This window comes from Schistocerca serialis, chromosome 3, assembly GCF_023864345.2.
Source record: "Schistocerca serialis cubense isolate TAMUIC-IGC-003099 chromosome 3, iqSchSeri2.2, whole genome shotgun sequence".
NCBI classification, from domain to species: domain Eukaryota; kingdom Metazoa; phylum Arthropoda; class Insecta; order Orthoptera; family Acrididae; genus Schistocerca; species Schistocerca serialis.
Genome location: NC_064640.1, coordinates 165,379,560 through 165,399,467, shown reverse-complemented (window position 1 = coordinate 165,399,467; position 19,908 = coordinate 165,379,560). Strand labels below are relative to the sequence as shown.

General features: G+C 39.7%; 1 protein-coding gene across 1 annotated transcript in view; it reads left to right on the top strand.

The window, feature by feature from the left end:
• The window catches only part of LOC126469882 (E3 ubiquitin-protein ligase HERC2), an 846,528-nt gene that overhangs the window by 597,136 nt on the left and 229,484 nt on the right, over positions 1–19,908 (top strand). Inside the window, exons 62-63 of the mRNA XM_050097213.1 lie at positions 7,762–7,938; positions 15,846–15,995. Coding sequence (XP_049953170.1) covers positions 7,762–7,938; positions 15,846–15,995 — 327 coding nt within the window. The remainder of the gene's footprint in view (positions 1–7,761; positions 7,939–15,845; positions 15,996–19,908) is intronic.

The window sequence follows — 19,908 nt, the reverse complement described above, 5'->3', positions numbered from 1 at the left end:
CCAGCACCACATGCAGGGATTGTGGTCGTCCTCTGCACCCGGACGTTCCATGTGTGCCTCCTCCCACTTGTGTGAACTGTGGGAAGCACCACTCCCCCTACTTGCCTGACTGCTCTTTTCTCCATAAGGAGCTACAAATCATGGAAATAAAAACCTGGACAGGCTCACCTATCAGGATGCGAAGAGGAAATATGAACGGCTTCATCCTGTGCAGATGACTACATCGTATGCTGTGACTGCGACTTTGTTGACCCTGGTGGTGGCAGCTGTCCCTGCAGTTGTTAAGCCTCCAGTGAGAGTTTAGGTTGGCCCTGCCTCATCCCCTGTGTCTGTGATGGGGGACACTGCTCCTCTTGAACTCCCAAGGTACCTCCTTTGGGAGACCAATCCCCCAAATTGACGGGGATATCGGACCCTGCCCCACCCAACCACCCACACCCACCCCCCTCACCAGCCACCTCCGGATTATCTTGCATGGGAAGGGTCCCTTGGAAGTCAACCTTCTAAGACATCCTCAAGTGCGACAGCTGACATCAGTCAATGGCTGAAGGAGCCAGGAGCGGCATATCACAGAGCTTCCCGCTCTTCGTCTGGCCCTGGCCCTCCTCCTGAGACTCCTTCCCAGATTGCTCCTAAGGATCAGCAGGAGGAAGAGAGGAAGAAGAAGAAGTTGGCCCTGTCATTGAGCAAGTGTTGGCACAGCTCGTCCTTTCTCTTTTAAATAATGGTGCCTCCACGCATTTCAGTGTCACACATGGCACGTACTCAGCCATTGACCTTTCGGTCTACAACCCTGGCCTTCTACCATCCGTCCACTGGCATGTGCATGACGACTTGTGCGATAGTGACCACTTTCAGATCTTTCTGTCACTGCTGCAGCGTCACTCTTCTAGGTGCCTCCCCAGATGGACTTTGAATAAGGCTGATTGGGGCTTGTTTGCCTCCATTGCCACTATTGAGCCTCTTTCTCAAGACGCCCAGTGGAATCTGCAATTCCCTGTTCTGGGTCCCCTCGGTGGAAGACTGTGCGTTGGTGGTCACCAGAGATCGCTGATACGTTTTGCGATCACAGGTGAGCCCTCCAACGTCACAAGCAGCACCTGTCACTGGACCACCTCATTGCCTTTAAGTGGCTCCATGCCTGAGCTCAGAGCCTTATTCACCGACTGAAGCAGGAGTGCTGGGAAAGGTATTTCTCCACCTTTGGCATCCATACCTCACCATTGCAGGTTTGGGCCAAGATTAGACGACTCTGTGGCTATCAGACCCCCATCAGCATACCTGGGCTATCCCTGAATGGAACAGTCTGTACTGACTCTGACACGATTGCCAAACTCTTAGTGGAGCATTATGCTCAGAGTTCCACTTCCACAAAATACTCACTGGCCTTCTGCTCCCCGAAAGGGCAGTTGGAACATCGGAGCCTCACATTCCATATGCTCCACTCCGAATCATACAATACTCCATTCAGTGAGTGGGAATCCCAAAGTGCCCTAGCCGCTTGCCCTGATATGACTCCCATGCAGCATCGCATCCACTATCAGATGCTCAAACACCTCTCGGTGAACTGCCAATGACGCCTCCCAGACCTTCTCAACCATATCTGGGTTGAGGGTGAGTTCCCATCACAATGGCGGAAAAGCATCGTCATCCTCGTGTTGAAACCTTGCCCAACATAAAGTCCCGAGTGACTGGAAAAAAGCGCGGGTGATGCCTGTATATAAGAAGGGTAGAAGGACGGATCCTCAAAATTACAGACCGATATCCTTAACATTGGTTTGTTGCAGGATTCTCAAACATATTCTCAGTTCGAATATAATGAATTTCCTTGAGACAGAGAAATTGCTGTCCATGCATCAGCACAGCTGTAGAAAGCATCGCTCCTGCGAAACGCAACTCGCCCTTTTTTCACATGATATCTTGCGAACCATGGATGAAGAGTATCAGATGGATGCCATATTCCTTGACTTCCGGAAAGTGTTTGGCTCGGTGCCCCACTGCAGACTCCTAACTAAGGTACGAGCATATGGGATTGGTTCCCAAATATGTGAGCAGCTCGAAGACTTTTTAAGTAATAGAACCCAGTACGTTGTCCTCAATGGTGAGTGTTCATCGGAGATGAGGGTATCATCTGGAGTGCCCCAGGGAAGTGTGGTAGGTCTGCTGTTGTTTTCTATCTACATAAATGATCTTGTGGATAGGGTGGATAGCAATGTGCGGCTGTTTGCTGATGATGCTGTGGTGTACAGGAAGGTGTCGTCGTTGAGTGACTGTAGGAGGGTACAAGATGACTTGGACAGGATTTGTGATTGGTGTAAAGAATGGCAGCTAACTCTAAATATAGATAAATGTAAATTAATGCAAATGAATAGGAAAAAGAATCCAGTAATGTTTGAATACTCCATTAGTAGTGTAGCACTTGACACAGTCATGTCGATTAAATATTTGGGCATAACATTGCAGAGCGATATGAAGTGGGACAAGCATGTAATGGCAGTTGTGGGGAAGGTGGATAGTCATCTTCGGTTCATTGGTAGAATTTTGGGAAGATGTGGTTCATCTGTAAAGGAGACCGCTTATAAAACACTAATATGACCTATTCTTGAGTACTGCTTGAGCGTTTGGGATCCCTATCAGGTCGGATTGAGGGAGGACATAGAAGCAATTCATAAGCGGGCTGCTAGATTTGTTACTGGTAGGTTTGATCATCACGCGAGTGTTACAGAAATGCTTCAGAAACTCGGGTGGCAGTCTGTAGAGGAAAGGAGGCGTTCTTTTCATGAATCGCTACTGAGGAAATTTAGAGAACCAGCATTTGAGGCTGACTGCAGTACAATTTTACTGCCGCCAACTTACATTTTGCAGAAAGACCACAAAGATAAGATAAGAGAGATTAGGGCTCGTACAGAGGCATATAGGCAGTCATTTTTCCCTCGTTCTGTTTGGGAGTGGAACAGGGAGAGAAGATGCTAGTTGTGGTACAAGGTACCCTCCGCCATGCACCGTATGGCGGATTTTGGCGTATGTATGTAGATGTATATGTAGAAGGACACTTTGGAGGTGGACAGCTACCGCCCCATTAGCCTCACCAGTGTTCCGTGCAAGTTGCTCGAACGCGTGGTGAGCCGGAGGTTGAGTTGGCTACTTGACTCTCAGGGCCTTCTGGCTCCGTTCCGGGGTGGGTTCCGTATGGGTCGCTATGCCACTGATAATCTGGTCTGCCTGGAGTCTGACATCCGTATGGCATTTGCCCACTGTCAGCATCTGGTTGCTGTCCTCTTTTTTTTTTTTGACATGCGGAGGGCATACAATACAACATGGCAACATCATATCCTCACCACGCTTCATGGGTGGGGTCTTAGGGACCTGCTCCCAATTTTTATTCAAAATTTACTGTCACTCCATTCCTTCCACGTGCAAGTTGGTCCCTCCCACAGTTCCTCTCAAGTCCAGAAGAATGGGGTCCCGCAAGGCTCTGTCTTTACTGTCTGCCTCTTTTTAGTTGCTATCAATAGGCTCGCTGCAGCTGTGGGAATGTCCGTGGCTTCTTTTTATGTTGATGACTTTTGCCTCTACTATAGCTCCACTGGCATTGTGGGTGTTGAATGGCAGCTGCAGGATGCTATCCGTAAGGCACAATCTTGAGGCATTTTCGGCGGCTTCCAGTTTTCGGCCGCTAAGACTTGCATGCATTTCTGCCGGCATCGCACTGTTCACCCTGATCCATGGCTTTATCTTGACGGTGAACCTCTTGCAGTGGTGGAGACACATCAATTTTTGGGCTTGCTTTTTGATGCCCGGTTGACTTGGCTCATTCCTATTTGGCAGCTTAAACAAATGTGCTGGCAGCATCTTAACGCTCTACGTTGCTTGAGTCACATGAGCTGGGGTGCCGATTGGTCTGCCCTTCTACGAATTTGACAGGTGTTGAGTCAGTCGATTATGGGAGCCTGGCTTACTGTTTGGCATCGCCTTCCGCGTTGTGATTGATTGACCCCATACTTCACTGCAGGATCCAACTCACAACTGGTACTTTCAACACAAGCCCTGTAAACAGTATCCTTGTGGAGGCTGGTGTCCCTCCATTGCAGATCCGGTGCCAATGACTACTGGCTGCTTATGTTTGTAGCTTGCCAGGGAATCCAAATTACTGTCTCCTGTTCCCCAACTCGGTTGTCCATCTTCCAGAACGGCGGCCCCGGTCAGGGTGTACGATCACGGTTTGCGTCCCGGCTCTTCTCTCTGGGCTTGAGTTTTTCCCTCTCCCACCTGTTTTCCAGGCTCATCTACATCTATCCCTGTGGTGTGTGCCCCGCCCGTGCCTTCGGCTGGATTTGGCACAAGGCCCGAAAGACTCAGTCCCTCCTGAGGCCCTATGCCGATGCTTTCTTTCCATCCTTGCCGCATTTCCTATCTCTGCCATAATCTATACCGATGGTTCGATGGTTGCTGGTCAGGTTGAGCATGCTTTTACTCTTGGGGAACAATGCTCATTGCTGAATGGCTGCAGTGTTTTCACTGCAGAGCTTGTCGCCATCTATCCGCTGCTGCTCAGGTGAGTCCTTCGTTATCTGTTGTGACTTCCTGAGCAATTTATGAGCTATCGACCAGTGTTTTTCTCATTGTTGTCTGGTGATGGCTATCCAGGAGTCCCTCCATACTCTTGCCCGTTGCAGCCGCTCCGTGGTCTTTGTGTGGACCCCGGATCACGTCGGCATCCTGGATAATGAACGGGTTGACACACTGGCCAAACAAGCTGTTGATGCACCGGCCCTGGAGATTGGCCGTTTGGAGAATGATCTCCAGCCAGTTTTGCGTCCTTGGTACCTGGAGTGATGAATGGAGCATCCTGCCTTCATCCAACAAACTTCTGGTCATCAAGGAGACTACCGGTGTGTGGCGCTCCTCCTTGCGGGCCTCTCGCAAGGGCTCACTTGTACTCTGCCGGCTACACATTGGCCGCACCTGACTGACGCATGGTTATTTATTGCACTGCGAGGACCCACCTCTCTGTCACTGTGGTTCAGTGTTGACAGTGGTCCACATTTTGTTGGACTGTCCGCTTTTAACTGAACTCAGGCAGACGTTTGTGCTGCCTGATATGCTCCCTGCACTTTTAAAGGATGATGCTGCAATGACAGGCTTAGTTTTGAGTTTTATTCGAGCAGTGGACTTTTATCGCTCAATTTGAGGGATTGTCTCTTTTGTGCATTGCGTCTGGCCTTTGGCCTACAGTTTTAAATTGGGATTTTTAGTGTGTCTCTTGGTGGTTGGCTTTTCCTTTCTTTGTTTCCATGGTCGGCCAACCACTGTAACACTGTGTGCTTTTAATTCCTCTTGTCTGGTCTTTGTCTGTGTCTTTCTTGTTCTGTGTCATCCCTTGTCATCTCTGTTGCTTGTTTTTCTTCCTTATGGGTGATTTATGATCGTGGAAAAAGGGAGCGATGGCCTTTGTAGTCTGGTCCCTTCAACCCTCGACAAACCAACCAACCAACCAACCTTCTCCTGATCTTTCCCTCTAAAATTATAGTAGCCACCTCATTTCCCACTCCATTTTGGACAAGATTAATTACTCTTGTTGGGGGTGAAAGTGGGTGAGTGGTCCTACCTCCTTTGTCGTGATCCACATACAGTCTCTCATACTTTTGTGGAGAATTCTGCTCTTGATGATTCTGTCTAAAATTCTGTAGGCAACTGTCACTCATTTGTCCTGCCAAGTGCCATTTGGTCTGAAACGACACCCAATAGTGCCCAGCTGTATGATTTGGTTTACCCCTGTGTTTCCATTGCACATTGTTTACAAAAACATGGTGTGGCCCATTACTGTGCAGTGGAGTGGAAACAACCCACCCAGCCTTCTCGTGCAACAAGGTTGCAACATGCAGTGAAGTTGGTTAGGCTACCTTCACCTCACAATCTATTTTTGGGTGTATACCCTTAATGAATATATCAGTAGGATGAGATTTAGCCTCCTCAGTCAGCACCTCATTGTGTGTAGCATCCCATCCAAACATGCACGAGCAATGTTATGCAGTTTGTATTCAAACTGCAAAAGCTTCAAAATCTCCATTTGTCTTTTGCTGTAGTGTAAATAAACAGGCTGTGTAGTAACTGACTTTCTTTTAGCCTGAATAGTGTTATGCTAAACTGTTTGCCAGGACTTCAAATTTTACTGCATCTCGTAATGCATGCTTGTGTGTGTTTCCTGGCTATTTTAGCTTTGTTACAAACAACAGGAACTCGTACAGCCAGGAACACACATTACTAATGTCACATATGTTTCTCAAAAATATGTGCATATTCCCATCAGGTTTTCAAAAAAGAAAGAAAGGGGAGGGGGGGGGGGGGTGATAAAGGTGACCACAGCTAAACTATTGATCACATGTGGAGGTAACATTTTGGCTTGGTGAGACGGAGATTCCTATTTTAATTTGTGTTGCTCAACAGTGAGACAACCAGTCACCACTACTTATGTCTAAACTTGACCTCTTCCTCACTAGTAACATCCATTATAGGGACCTCCGTATCAGCCTCTCTAGGGTCCTCTAAGATGATATTTCTGAGTGTGTTTCTTCTCTTTAGTACCTCTAGTTCTAAATTATGTAACTCATTCCTGTAGTCCTACATTTTTAGCCATCAGTCTATGTACTTGTTTCTGGGACGCCCTAAAGGGATCCATTGTATTGTCCTCTTCATTTAATAAACAAAACCATTTGGCTGGAAACAAGTGTGTCCTACATCTTAAACACTCTGTAGGAAAGTTGTAATGTTCTCATTTCGTTTTGCCAAAAAAGTAAGGACGAAAGGTACTGCAAGGAAGCTGCTTGCTGTGGTTGGTACAGGTACCACAGAACTAGCTGCAGAGGTCCCTGAGGAACTTGAAGTAGTCTGTGAAGCTTTCTGCTCAGCTTCACATGTTCACACTAGTTCCTTACTATGTTTCTGTCACTCTGTTTTCCTGAGGGTGAGTCTGTTAACCTGTTCAGCTATTGCATTGATAGAGTACTCTTGGTCACCTCTTGTTCGCATTGACAACACTTTGAACAGTGGACGTTACATTTCAGATGTGTTACGACCCGTGGCTCTACCCTTCATTCGATCCCTGTGAAACCCTACATTTCAGCAGGATAATGCATGACCGCATGTTGCAGGTCGTGTACGGGCCTTTCTAGATACAGAAAATGTTCGACTGCTGGCCTGGCCACCACATTCTCCAGATCTCTCACCAACTGAAAATGACTGGTCAATGGTGGCCGAGCAACTGGCTCGTCAGAATACGCCAATCACTACTCTTAATGAACTGTGGTATCGTGTTGAAGCTGCACGGGCACCTGTACTTGTCTGACTCATTGCCCAGACGTATCAAGGCCGTTATTACGGTTAGAGGTGGTTGTTCTGAGTACTGATTTCTCAGGATCTATGCACCCAAATTGTGTGAAAATCTAATCACATGTCAGTTCTAGTATAATATATTTGTCCAATGAATACCCGTTTATCATCTGCATTTCTTCTTCGTGTAGCAATTTTAATGGTCAGTAGTGTACTAATAAAAATGACTGTCAATGAGAGAGGCTACTGAGTGTGTTACAAATTGAACTAAGTTGAACAGCTCCTTAGTATGCTTCCTGCAGTTTTATCAGCAGCAATTTATATTGTACTGTTATATCATTGTTGTACATCGGTGAACTACTGCATTTGTATTGATTTTTTCAGACATTTTCTTTTCTATGACTACTTATATTGTTTCTCAATCCTTTACAGCAATGGGATTGGCATATGCAGATATTTGTGACATGCTACTGGAACTGTGTGTTACTGAATTGGAAGATGTAGCAAGTAACACATTTTCATTACATATGGCTCCAAAACCAGTTGTTCAAGAAAGCAGTCATCCATATATTGATGATGCTACACTTACAGGACATGTAAAGATACCAGGTATGTTGCTCCTATATTTTTGTGGCAATGTCCTAATTGTCAAGTAGTTTTGTAATAATTCCATTGAATTGTGCTCTCACAGTGTGTATCTACACATACAACACTACTCTGCAATTCAAATCCAAGTGCTTGGCAAGTTGTTCATTGAACCACTTTCAGACTATTTCTCAATTGTTGCACTCTTGAATAGGACATGGGAAAAGTGAACACGTAAATCTTTCTGTGTGAACTCTGATTTCTCTTATTTTATTATGATGATCATTTCTCCCTGTGTGGGAGTGAGATAGCAAAATATTTTCGCATTCAGAGGAGAAAGTTGGTGATTGAAATTTTGTGAAAAGATCTCACTGCAACGAGAAACGCCTTTGTTTTAGTGATTGCCACCCCAGTATCTGTCCTCTGCCGGCTCCGCATTGGCCATACGTGGCTAAAGCATGGTTACGTACTCCATCAAGAGGACCCACTTCAGCGTCGCTGTGGCTCCCAAATGACAGTCATCCACCTATTGTTGGACTGCCCACTTTTGGCCACCCTGCGACAGACTTTTAACTTTCCCAGCACCCTGCCTTCGGTGTTGGGAGGCAATGCCTCCACAGCAGCTTTAGATTATGTTTTATCCATGAGAGTGGATTTTATACTTCTATCTAGGTTTTAGCACATGTCTTTTTTCCCTCCGTGTCCTCCACCCTAGTGCTTTTAGGGCGGAAGTTTTAATGTATTGCAGAGTGGCTGGCTTTCCCTTTTTATTCTGTAATCTGCTTTCATGTTTTACTTTCTTCTGTTTCTAGCGTCTCTCTGTTGTTTTCTTGTCCTCTTTTGTTCCTTTTAGTGTTCCCTTCGTTCTTGTGGCTTTTCCTTTCTTTCCGTTTTGTGTTATAAGTTTCATCCGTTTTATGCCCACACTTATGGCATTGTTTTATTATTACCAAGGGACTGATAACCTTGTAGTTTGGTCCCTTCTCCCACCTCTAAACCAACCAACCAACCATATCTGTGACACTCGTCCCCCTATTTCACAATAATACAAAATGAGCTTCTCTTCTGTGAACTTTTTCGATGCCCTTTGTCAAAGTTGTCTAGTAATGATCCCATGGCACACAAGTACTCAAGAAGATGATGGAGAAGTGTAGTGTAGGCAGTCTCTTTTGTAGATTTGTTGGATCTTCTATGTGCTTGGTCAATAAAACAGTCTTTTGCTCGCCTTCCCTACAACATTTTTATGTGATGGTTCAAATGTAATTAATGTAATTTATTGTATGACTGAAATTTAATGGATTCTTTTTGAGAGATAATTGTTAGTGTTCATTGTGCCAGATCCATTTTGTTCCTTCACAGTTTGTGAAGCGGTTCAGTTATGGATGCTGCTTGTGGAATCAATTTTCTGTAGTAATTGATTTGACCTACAACAGCATATAATTGCTTGTGAACATTGGGAGACAGAAGATATTTAATTGCTTCAAAGTGTTACAGTGTTGGTCTGGTACCTTGTTGTGGCAGAATGTGTCCTAAGTATTGGGCTTCCTGTTGCAAAAATATGCACTTTTCCTTGTTATGTTTTACATTGGCTGCTTGTAAAATCTAAAATATACATTTCTAATTACATAATAGCTCTTCAGGAGTTCACCAAGAGATTTTATCCAGGTGGTTCACGGACTTACAAGTTTTCATAATTAATGTTCTAAGTATCACTGGAACAGGCTTGGTGTAATGTTAATCCCAAATAGAAATATTTGTATTGATGAAGTCCAAATGGAGTATTTATGAGACATATCTTTCTGTTTCCTCATCCAATCATATTTGTAAGTAGGTCTCATTTAAATTTAATTTTGCAAAGTATACGCCACAAACTAATTTAGACATTAATTCTTTCAGTTTCGGAATTTGATATGAATCTGTTATTGATTTCAAATTGACTGTTGCCTTAAAATCACTGCAAATTCTCAGTGTTTCATTAGGTTTTGGTACCACCAAGATTGGCAGTGATTGGCATAGCCCATTGGCTACTCGTAATTGATTCTATAATGCTACTGTGTTGCAGGCATCTAGTTCTTGTTTCACCTCGTCCTCTAATGAAAATGGAATATTGTATGCTTTACAGAGTTTGGCAAGGCATTTGACATCAACTTGATGTATTATTTGTACTTTTTAATGCTAGATGTTGCTTCAGAAGAAATGATACCATAGTTGGGCAATAGCTTTTACAACTCTTCGTTATTGACATCAGTGTGAATCTGATTCACACCTTCATGGATTGTGAAGTCAAGTTTATCGAATAAATTAAGACGCAGTAAATTTGTTGCTCTGTGCAAATTTAGTACTACAATTTTGGCCTGTTTTGTAAATTGCTTCTGTGCAATACCTGTTATGAACTGATGTGTGACGGGTATTGGTTGCCAGTGTAGCTAAATAGTGAATTTTATAATTCAGTTAGTTTTGGTAATCCCTATTTTTTGTATACCTACAGATTAATTAAAGAAACTGAATAACTTTGTCAGTAAGAGACTTTAATAGTAGTTTATTTACTCTGGGTGTCACAGATGAAGCCTTATCATTAGCTGAAAAGACATTTTTCCCCCCATCAGATTTTATTTCTTTGCACATGTTTGCTTTGAACATAATTTGCAGAACTAGTATTTTTATTATGAGTTGCGTTCATGTGTTTTAGTGCTATATTGCTTTGTGTTGCACACTTAAGATTTATGAGCTTTCTTTTTGCAGCACTTGCATTATACATTTCTGGAGAAATAGTCTTCGCACTTGGGATTAATAGTACAGTGTGCACATGATCATAATTTAACCCTATGAGATCTATTTATGAGATGCTGTTGTCTGTTTGTACTTTGTGGCAGTCTTGCAAGGTTGTGCTCACGTCCTGTGCATGCAGGTTGTTTTCGACTCATCATGAAAACACTAGCATCATTGAACTGACATGCATCAGTCGAGGCAAGCATTTGTTCATGCACCCAGTTTAAAGGCAGACATTCCTGCAATGATGGGTTAGTCAAACTAAGAAAGACTTTAGAGTAAATTTCTTTATTTCCATATATGATCACAAATTTGTTAGGTCCTCAGACTGCCAGTTTCATTCAGCGCTGACAATCTTCAGATCTGAAGCAAAACATGGGAAAAACACTAATACGACCAGTGAATTGTCTACAGCTTAAAACAATAAAACAGGCATAATGAAAAGTATTACTGATGTACCTGTGAAAATTATGTGCATTATATATAATGATGCATACCTGTTTTAAGAACATATCCTAATATAATGGATCCATAGTGGTATTGTCCATCCAAAGAGAACTTCATTGTATTATGTTGAGCATATTACTCTCATGTTTTCTTGTCAATTCTCTGTGTATGCAGTATATTTCAATAACTAGCTAATCCTGTTAATTGAGTGAAGCAGTGTTTTATCATTCTTTTCTTGGAATGGCTTGTCACAGGGTATGAGGCTCCTCTAACCTCTGTTTTGCTTATGCGGCATTCTGACAGGCACACCAACAAAGGATGCTGATTACTCACTATGGTCTGTTTTCATTCATTTGCCATCTTTATTCTTTTTATATTATTCTGTGTACTGTTTAAGCTTGTTCTTATGTATATCATTATATCTTTATCTAAAATTAGCCACAAGAGCATTTCAAAATTGTTGCCACTTAACTATTTCCTTTTTAAGAATCTAACTTTTGTCATGTTTTTAATTTATTGCATTTTATTACTATAATGATGTACACATCAGGTAAACCCATTACAGACTTTACTGATTGTATTCTTCTTTTTATTCCATATCGTACAATTATATGATTGAAAAATATGTGTATGCATACAGTAGTGACATATAACGATCTTAGAACACAAACATTTTGTGGCTACTGTACAGCAGTTTGTTATGAATAGTGGCACTGTTAACAAGGTGACTGTAGTATATACCATATTTTACATATATGTGATGATGCTAAGCTGATTTTGTGTTTATCTTTGCCACTACCATTCCAGTATATTAGGGCATGTTTTTAAAACAGGTATGCCTCATAATATTTAAAGTGCATAATTTTCATATATGTGTCAGTGACACTTTTCATTATGGCCTACTTTATTGTTTTAAACTGTAGGGAATCTGCTAGTTGTAATTATGCTTTTCCCATGTTTTGCTACGGATATGAAGATGGTCATTGCTGACCAAAACTGGTAGTCTGAGGGCCTATCGAATTTGTGATCACAACTTTCTCAATCACCATTCTTAATTTGTGACCCTGTTGCAGCTTGTAAGAAAAACTTTCTTTAATTTACATCAGGAGAGTTCATTATGAGCATGTAATAAATGAGAGTATCAATGTAAAACTTTTCACATTTCTTATTTTTGCATAGCAATTTGCAATCTGTAGTGAGCCACTCTAATTGTAATACCTACTCTTTGTAACTTTGATTGGATTTTTTTAAAACATTGGAAAAATTTATGTCTGGCTGCTGCTATGTGCACATGAGCTTTAAAATAAGATTATAGCATATCTTTAATTTCTCTATTGCATCTCAAATTTAAAAATTTATATGCCAATTTGAACAAGAAGTTTAGCTTTAACTGAACATCACATGATAATTTGTGAGTAATGAAATGTCATTCCAGTCTTGATACATAGCTTGGCCAGGATTCTGTCTTCTGATAGAAAGCCAGAAATGGTGGTGGTGGTATGATAAAATTTTGTAGAACATTTTCAGTTCTTGTTTTATAGCATGGTTTTGTAGCATTAACAGCAGTGTGGGCTGCAATAAGTCTGACTGAACCATTTCTGAGACATGAAATGTGAACAGTACAAAAAATTCTGAAATGTCTTACTGGAAAGAAAATGGGGTTAGCACAGTATACAGAATATACAGAATGCTACTCTATGGTGAATCTGTTGCATTGCTAGAGAAATTTCACTTTCACTGTTTATCTCATTGCCAGATATTTACTCTCTTGTCCTTGTCACCAGGTTTTTATATGTTCCATTTTTTCCTCATAACCATGTTTTTACTGGCAGACTCTTTTCCTCATTGCCAAGTTTTTATATTATATTCAGCAAAGATACTTGATGTCAAACGTAAGTAGGTGGTAGGAAAGGATACCTTTACCACCAAAAGTAGTTGCTATTATGAGTTGGCATGTTTGCATGCAGCAACTATGCAGCCTTGTCACAGGGCCAAATATGGTTAGGCAACAGATATACAAAAATACAGGGTGTTTAAAAGTCTTTACATGAAACTTCTAGGGATGGTAGATTGCATCCTGGGGAATAACTGTTGTCAGAGACTAAATATTCACTGGTGCTTTCTGACAACTCTAGGCATCTTTTTATCACATTCTCCAGCCCTGATTAGATGTCACCAGACTAGCAGGGTCTACTAAATAAATGTGCGGCATCTGCATGCTACCCAAGCAAATTGATAGAGTGATTTTTGACATGAAAACCTTAATAAGATTGAGTGTCTCTAAGTGGAGAAAGATATTTTATAAATTAAATTTTGCTCAGCATGCCCACTTTCATGCAGAGCAAATGACTGGATTATAGGCAGCCATATAGCAACAAAGATTAGGAATAGTTTACAATAATTTATTAAAAGAGGTATTACACTACTTAAATTTAGTATGTGTGGCAGTAGTTTAAAGTTCACATTCACTGTTCTGTCTTTAACTCTAGTCTAATCCTGAATCCAGCGAATGATAACTACAATCTCTTGTAGAATATCCAGTTTGGCTGTTCTTGGCAGTGACTATAGACATGGTTCTGATGCAGTCTTGAATTGCTATTGATACTCCAGATACTGTTGATGATACTGACTTGAATGGAGCCATGTGTCAGCGTCCACTTTGCAACTATTTGAGTGAAATGGCAGAAGCATAAATAGTATGTTTTGTGTGTGCCCTCTGTGGTTCATAACTATGTCGCATCTCTGGAGGCTCGCTTTGCCGCATAGCACCCTCTCTATGTGTGGCTGTCTCTCATATCTTGTTGTGAAGACAGCACTCACCATTCCCCCATACTATTCTGAACTGGTAACTAGAAGTTTCCAGTTTGTAAGACCATTGAAGGAATTCTTAAAATGTAGCTGTTTCACAGTTGATATTTTGGTACACCATACTGATGTAGTTACAGTAGCTTTATGTACATTTCCTCTTTGCTGGCATCAGTGCCTTGGTACTTTGTCGGAAAAAAAATGTTAAGGTTAGTGATTTATTGATGGGTAATGATTAAAGTATCTTACCCAACCTGCTGCTTGTGAAACAATGTTCATCCACCAGAGCTTTTGTGCCTTTATTTGTGAGATAACCTTGTATTACTTTTTCCCCAATGCAAAGTACTTTTTACATTATCAACACATGTAGAAAAGTCAATAAAATCTGGTACTTTATTTGATCGAGTTTAGCCATTGATTGTTTTAGTGATGCATGTATGTCGTACATGTGCTATCTTTATTTCCAGTGTGTGTATTCTGTATGTGTGTTACTTTTTGGTGCTCATTTATGGAAACAAACTTAAAAAAGAGAGATTTAAAGTTACTCATGAAATCAATAACTCACTTTAGGATTTCAGTATTTTGATCTCATTACTTGATACTTTTTCTTCTTCATTTAGTTTCATCCTGCTTTATTATAAATATTTTAACAGACTCAAAATTGATATCCTCCATTATATAGTAAGACACATTTGTTCTTCAGAGTTTGAACTGCATAACTGTAATGAAATTCAGTTATTTTTGAACAGTTTGTTATAAACAATACAAATGTTCGAAATTAACTAACAGCATCAACAATAAATTGTAAGTGAAACACATCATAGAATATCTTCATTAACATTTCAAGTTCACAGAGTCATTTGTGAAAATTGCCAACAGGGAGAAGGGAGAAAATGTGTAGTTACCCTTGTCTTCTGGCAGTTCTTGAAGTAAATAAGCCTGAGGATTCATCCAAAATACAAAGAAAGGGTTTTCGATATAGCACTGAAAAAGGAGAAAGATACAACAATTAGAATATTTCTCTCTCTCTTATCAATACAGATATCATCTCAAGACATTTCTCACATGATTGATCATCTTTCAATGTTGGTGGATCACAAATCTTTTCTGTTACGTCCATTTGTAATTTTAGGTAGATGTTAATAAGTGTTGTAAGACGAACAACTGTATTTATTTTCAATCTGTTACTGCCTGTAATATAATATTCTAGTCATCATAATGACATGCAGTTGTGATTCATACATTGTTAGCAAAATGAACTGAAAAGGAATTGTATCATTTATTCAGTGAGCACAATTTTTAAAGAAATTACTTGGAAATCACTGTTATGATCATTGATGAACAGAAAATGAGCACTGTTTTTTCATGTCAAGTTTGCGATAGTCTTCCAATAATAAAAAATGTGACAGGTGTACTTCCTTCAGGTCGAAGTCGAAAGGCTTCTGCTGAGCACTTGTTATCTTTATTTGCTGTAAGAATTACTTGCAGCAATAAGAGGGCTGTAATTTAGTATATCCATCTGTACCCATCATACTATGACATAATAGTGTGTGTGTGTGTGTGTGTGTGTGTGTGTGTGTGTGTGTGTGTGTGTGAGAGAGAGAGAGAGAGAGAGAGAGAGAGAGAGAGAGAGAGAGAGGGGGGGGGGGGCATATCACTTTGTCAAGAATAGTTATTTTGCCTGCTACAAAGTTTTTTTTTAATCACACTGCTTTCTTTTGGGTTATTCATTTTGTGTGGACTAAAATATAAATAACTGATCAAATTCATGGTGCTTCTTTTATATTCACATGGCTAAATGATCTCCAATCAAAAAACTAACATCTAATTTTTAAGAAAATCATTTCACAGTCTTCCTTTGCATTTTTTTTTTTTCACGAACTATCCTAATGTTGTACTTGTCTTTAAAGGTGCCAAAGGCCTGCGTGTGGAATTTGACAGAAAGTGTTCCACAGAAAGAAGACATGATCCTCTAACAATAATGGATGGAACTGGAAAGACAGTTGCAGTACGCTCAGGACGCGAATGGAGTGACTGGTCACCAGAAATTAGAATAACAGGTGATCATTTGTTGGTTTAGATAACATCCCTTAACCTTAGGGGTGGTTGAGAAGGGAGTAAGACAGGGTTGAGGCCTATGACTGATGTTATTCATTCTGTATATTGAGCAAGCAGTAAATTTTTTTTTTTTTTATCTTACAACTCAAAACATGTATTTAACATGCATAGGCAATTTTATAATAATTACATTTAGATTATTGATACACAATATAAATAGATTACATGCTATTAAGTAAAAGATCATTTAAGTATATTTAACATAGCATTCCTGAGGTCAAATCATGTCAGCACCATACTGTATGGGCACTTCAATTTAAGCCATTTTTGTAACTCATTTTTAAAAATTTTACCAAAAAGCTGTTTCAGGTTGTTTGGCAGAGAATTATAAAATATTGCTCCCTTAATGAATGGGGTATTTTTTGTTAGATTCAATCATCTGCTCACCATATGAAAGTCTGATTTGTGTCTTGTATTGTGATCATGGATTTCCATATTCCTGTTTGTCACTTTTTTTTGTCTTTTTCCACTAATAATATTGATTGAAACATATATACTGCATAGATAGTCATAATATTAAACTTAATAAACAGGTTTTTGCATGAAGTTCTGGGTCTTACTTTTGCCATAGTTCTTATTACTCTTTTCTGCAATACTAATACCCTTCTTATATTGTATTGGCTACACCCGCCCCACAATACAATTCCGTAAGATAGATGGGGATACACCAACCCAAAATACGCTATTTTTATTGTTTCGATATCTAAATATTGAACTACTCTCCTTAGTAAATACAGACTAGATGTTATTTTACAACAGACATGATCTATTTGCTGATTCCACGAAAGTCTGTCATCTATATAAATCCCCAGAAATTTACATTCAGAACAGGTATTTTCTTGAATGTCCTCATTTACAACAGCATTTTTATTTGAGCCACTTGTCTTAAAGTAAATTAAATTATTTTTGTTAATATTGACCCTCAGGTTTTCTTTTTCAAAATGTGTTTGGGCTTTTTCAACAAAATTCTGTACCACTGAATATAGGTCATCATTACTACGTGCCCAGCAAACCCAAGAGGTGTCATCAGCATACATAGTAATACGATGACTGGTGTCTAATACTTTTGGGAAATCATTTACGTAGCAAATAAACAAGAAGGGGCCCAAGATAGAGCCTTGTGGCACACCAAAATTTATATTTCTTATCTTTGATCTTCTTTTTTCGATTACCTCTCCATTATCATACACAACTTCTGTGCATTGTTGTTTACCTTTAAGGTAAGATTCTATTAATAGCAACAGTTTCCCACTGACACCATTACAAGCAAGTTTACTTAAAAGAGAGCCATGATGGACTCTGTCGAACGCTTTGGAAAGATCTAAAAACACTCCTGCCGTTTCGTAACCCTCATTTATTTTCTCCATCAGACAGTGTACAAACTGTACTGCTGCAGATATGGTGCTCCGACCACTTCTAAAGCCATGTTGGAAATCTATTAAGTTATTCATATTATAGTGCTCGATTAAGATTTCTGCCACTTTTTTTTTTTTTTCCTTCAATTAATGTACCAAACACTGAGGTTAAGGCAACTGGTCTGTAGTTCTGTGGTTGTTTTCTTTCCCCTTTTTTATATAAAGTTTTAACTATAGCAAGTTTCAGTTTCCTCGGAAACGCACTTTCTTCAAGTACACAATTTATTAGATGGACTAATGGTCTGGCTAACTCACCCTTGCATTTTTTCAGTAGAAAAGGAGAAAATTCATCCCATCCATTAGATCTTCTATTTTTTAGGCTGTCAATTATCTGTGTTATGTCCTTGATGGTTACTGTAGGTAGCTTACAAGAGTCCCGTTCCATTTCCTTATCATATTTAAACTGCCTCTACTGTTTCATGCAAGTATCATTTTCAATAGCATCTATAAAAAACACTCCTGCCGTTTCGTAACCCTCATTTATTTTCTCCATCAGACAGTGTACAAACTGTACTGCTGCAGATATGGTGCTCCGACCACTTCTAAAGCCATGTTGGAAATCTATTAAGTTATTCATATTATAGTGCTCGATTAAGATTTCTGCCACTTTTTTTTTTTTTTTTCCTTCAATTAATGTACCAAACACTGAGGTTAAGGCAACTGGTCTGTAGTTCTGTGGTTGTTTTCTTTCCCCTTTTTTATATAAAGTTTTAACTATAGCAAGTTTCAGTTTCCTCGGAAACGCACTTTCTTCAAGTACACAATTTATTAGATGGACTAATGGTCTGGCTAACTCACCCTTGCATTTTTTCAGTAGAAAAGGAGAAAATTCATCCCATCCATCAGATCTTCTATTTTTTAGGCTGTCAATTATCTGTGTTATGTCCTTGATGGTCACTGTAGGTAGCTTACAAGAGTCCCGTTCCATTTCCTTATCATATTTAAACTGCCTCTACTGTTTCATGCAAGTATCATTTTCAATAGCATCTATAAAGTAATCATTAAATATATTGCTAACTATATAAGGATCAGAAAAATTATCATTATGTATACTTAACTCTATATTATTAATTTTAGTTTTTGAATCAGTGTTCCTCATATCATTAACTACTGCCCAGCACGACTTTGAGACACAGTCAGAATTTCTGATCTGTTTACTAATATGTTCTACTTTCCTTCTCCTTACTTCCTTGCGATACTCATATTTATATTTTTTATAATCCTCTTTATATGAATCAAGACTGGTTTCTCTGTGTAGCTTATACATATACTCCATTCCTTCTTTGAGTCTTTTCGTTTTTTCATCCAGTTTTACACGTTTGACTACTGGAGGTTTATTTTTATTTACATTGATCTTCTTTGTCGGGATAGTAATATCTATATATCTAGTTAAAATTTTTACAAATACTTCCCATTTGCTGTCAGCTCCCCTTTCTCTATAAACTGATTCCCAAGATTCTTGACCCAAATTTTTCTTTAGCAAGGTGGTGATGTATTCAGAAAATAATCTTCTATTCTCATATTTTTTGTTTTGTTTAAGTTTATTAAGACAACCAATCACTAATAATTGTCCTAGATGATCAGATATGTGCCCATTTACAGTCTGTGCCAACACAACATTTTCATAATTGGTCATTACATGATCTATGGAACTGCTGCTTGACTCAGTTATTCTAGTGGGCACATGACCAAGTAGATCTTTAATATCGTAGGATCGTATGCAGTCTTGTAAACCTTTGCATTCCTGGCTGTCGCTTAGTGTGTTTATATTAAAGTCTCCTAACATTATAATATTTACTGTATTGCCACCCTTGCTTAGCTTCCCCAATACACTATCCAGTGCTTCCAGGAAAACCTCGACATTACCAGAAGGGGCTCGATATATACCTACCACAATAAGTGGGATGGATACAATCATTAACTTAATTATTACCACTTCAAAATCTTTCTCAATACAATAATCATTAACCCATGATACTTTTTCTACAGAACTTATTAGGTTACACTTCCTTACGTAAGTAGCAACACCCCCTCCTTTATGTTCTGTTCTATAGAAAAATTATGTAAGATTATACTCCTGTAACTTATAATATTGAATATTATGGTTAGCTTTTTGATGCTCTGTAACCACGATTACATGTGGAGCTAGATCTGTAACTAAGGCCTCAAATACATCGATTTTGTTACCCAAGCCCTCAACATTATAATGTAAAAATGATACATTAGTACAATCATGAGAGGATATATCCTTGTCAAGGTTAATATTATCACACAAATTGATAGTTTCTAAATTAGTAACACTGAGGGACTTTGTTATCCTAAAAAATCAACAGTCTTGACATTGCAGTGAGGAATTATTTCCGTTTGCTTGCTCTGCAGGCATATATAATTATCATTTCCGTCTTTCATGTGTATGACATCTGAGGTACAAGGTAGCAGA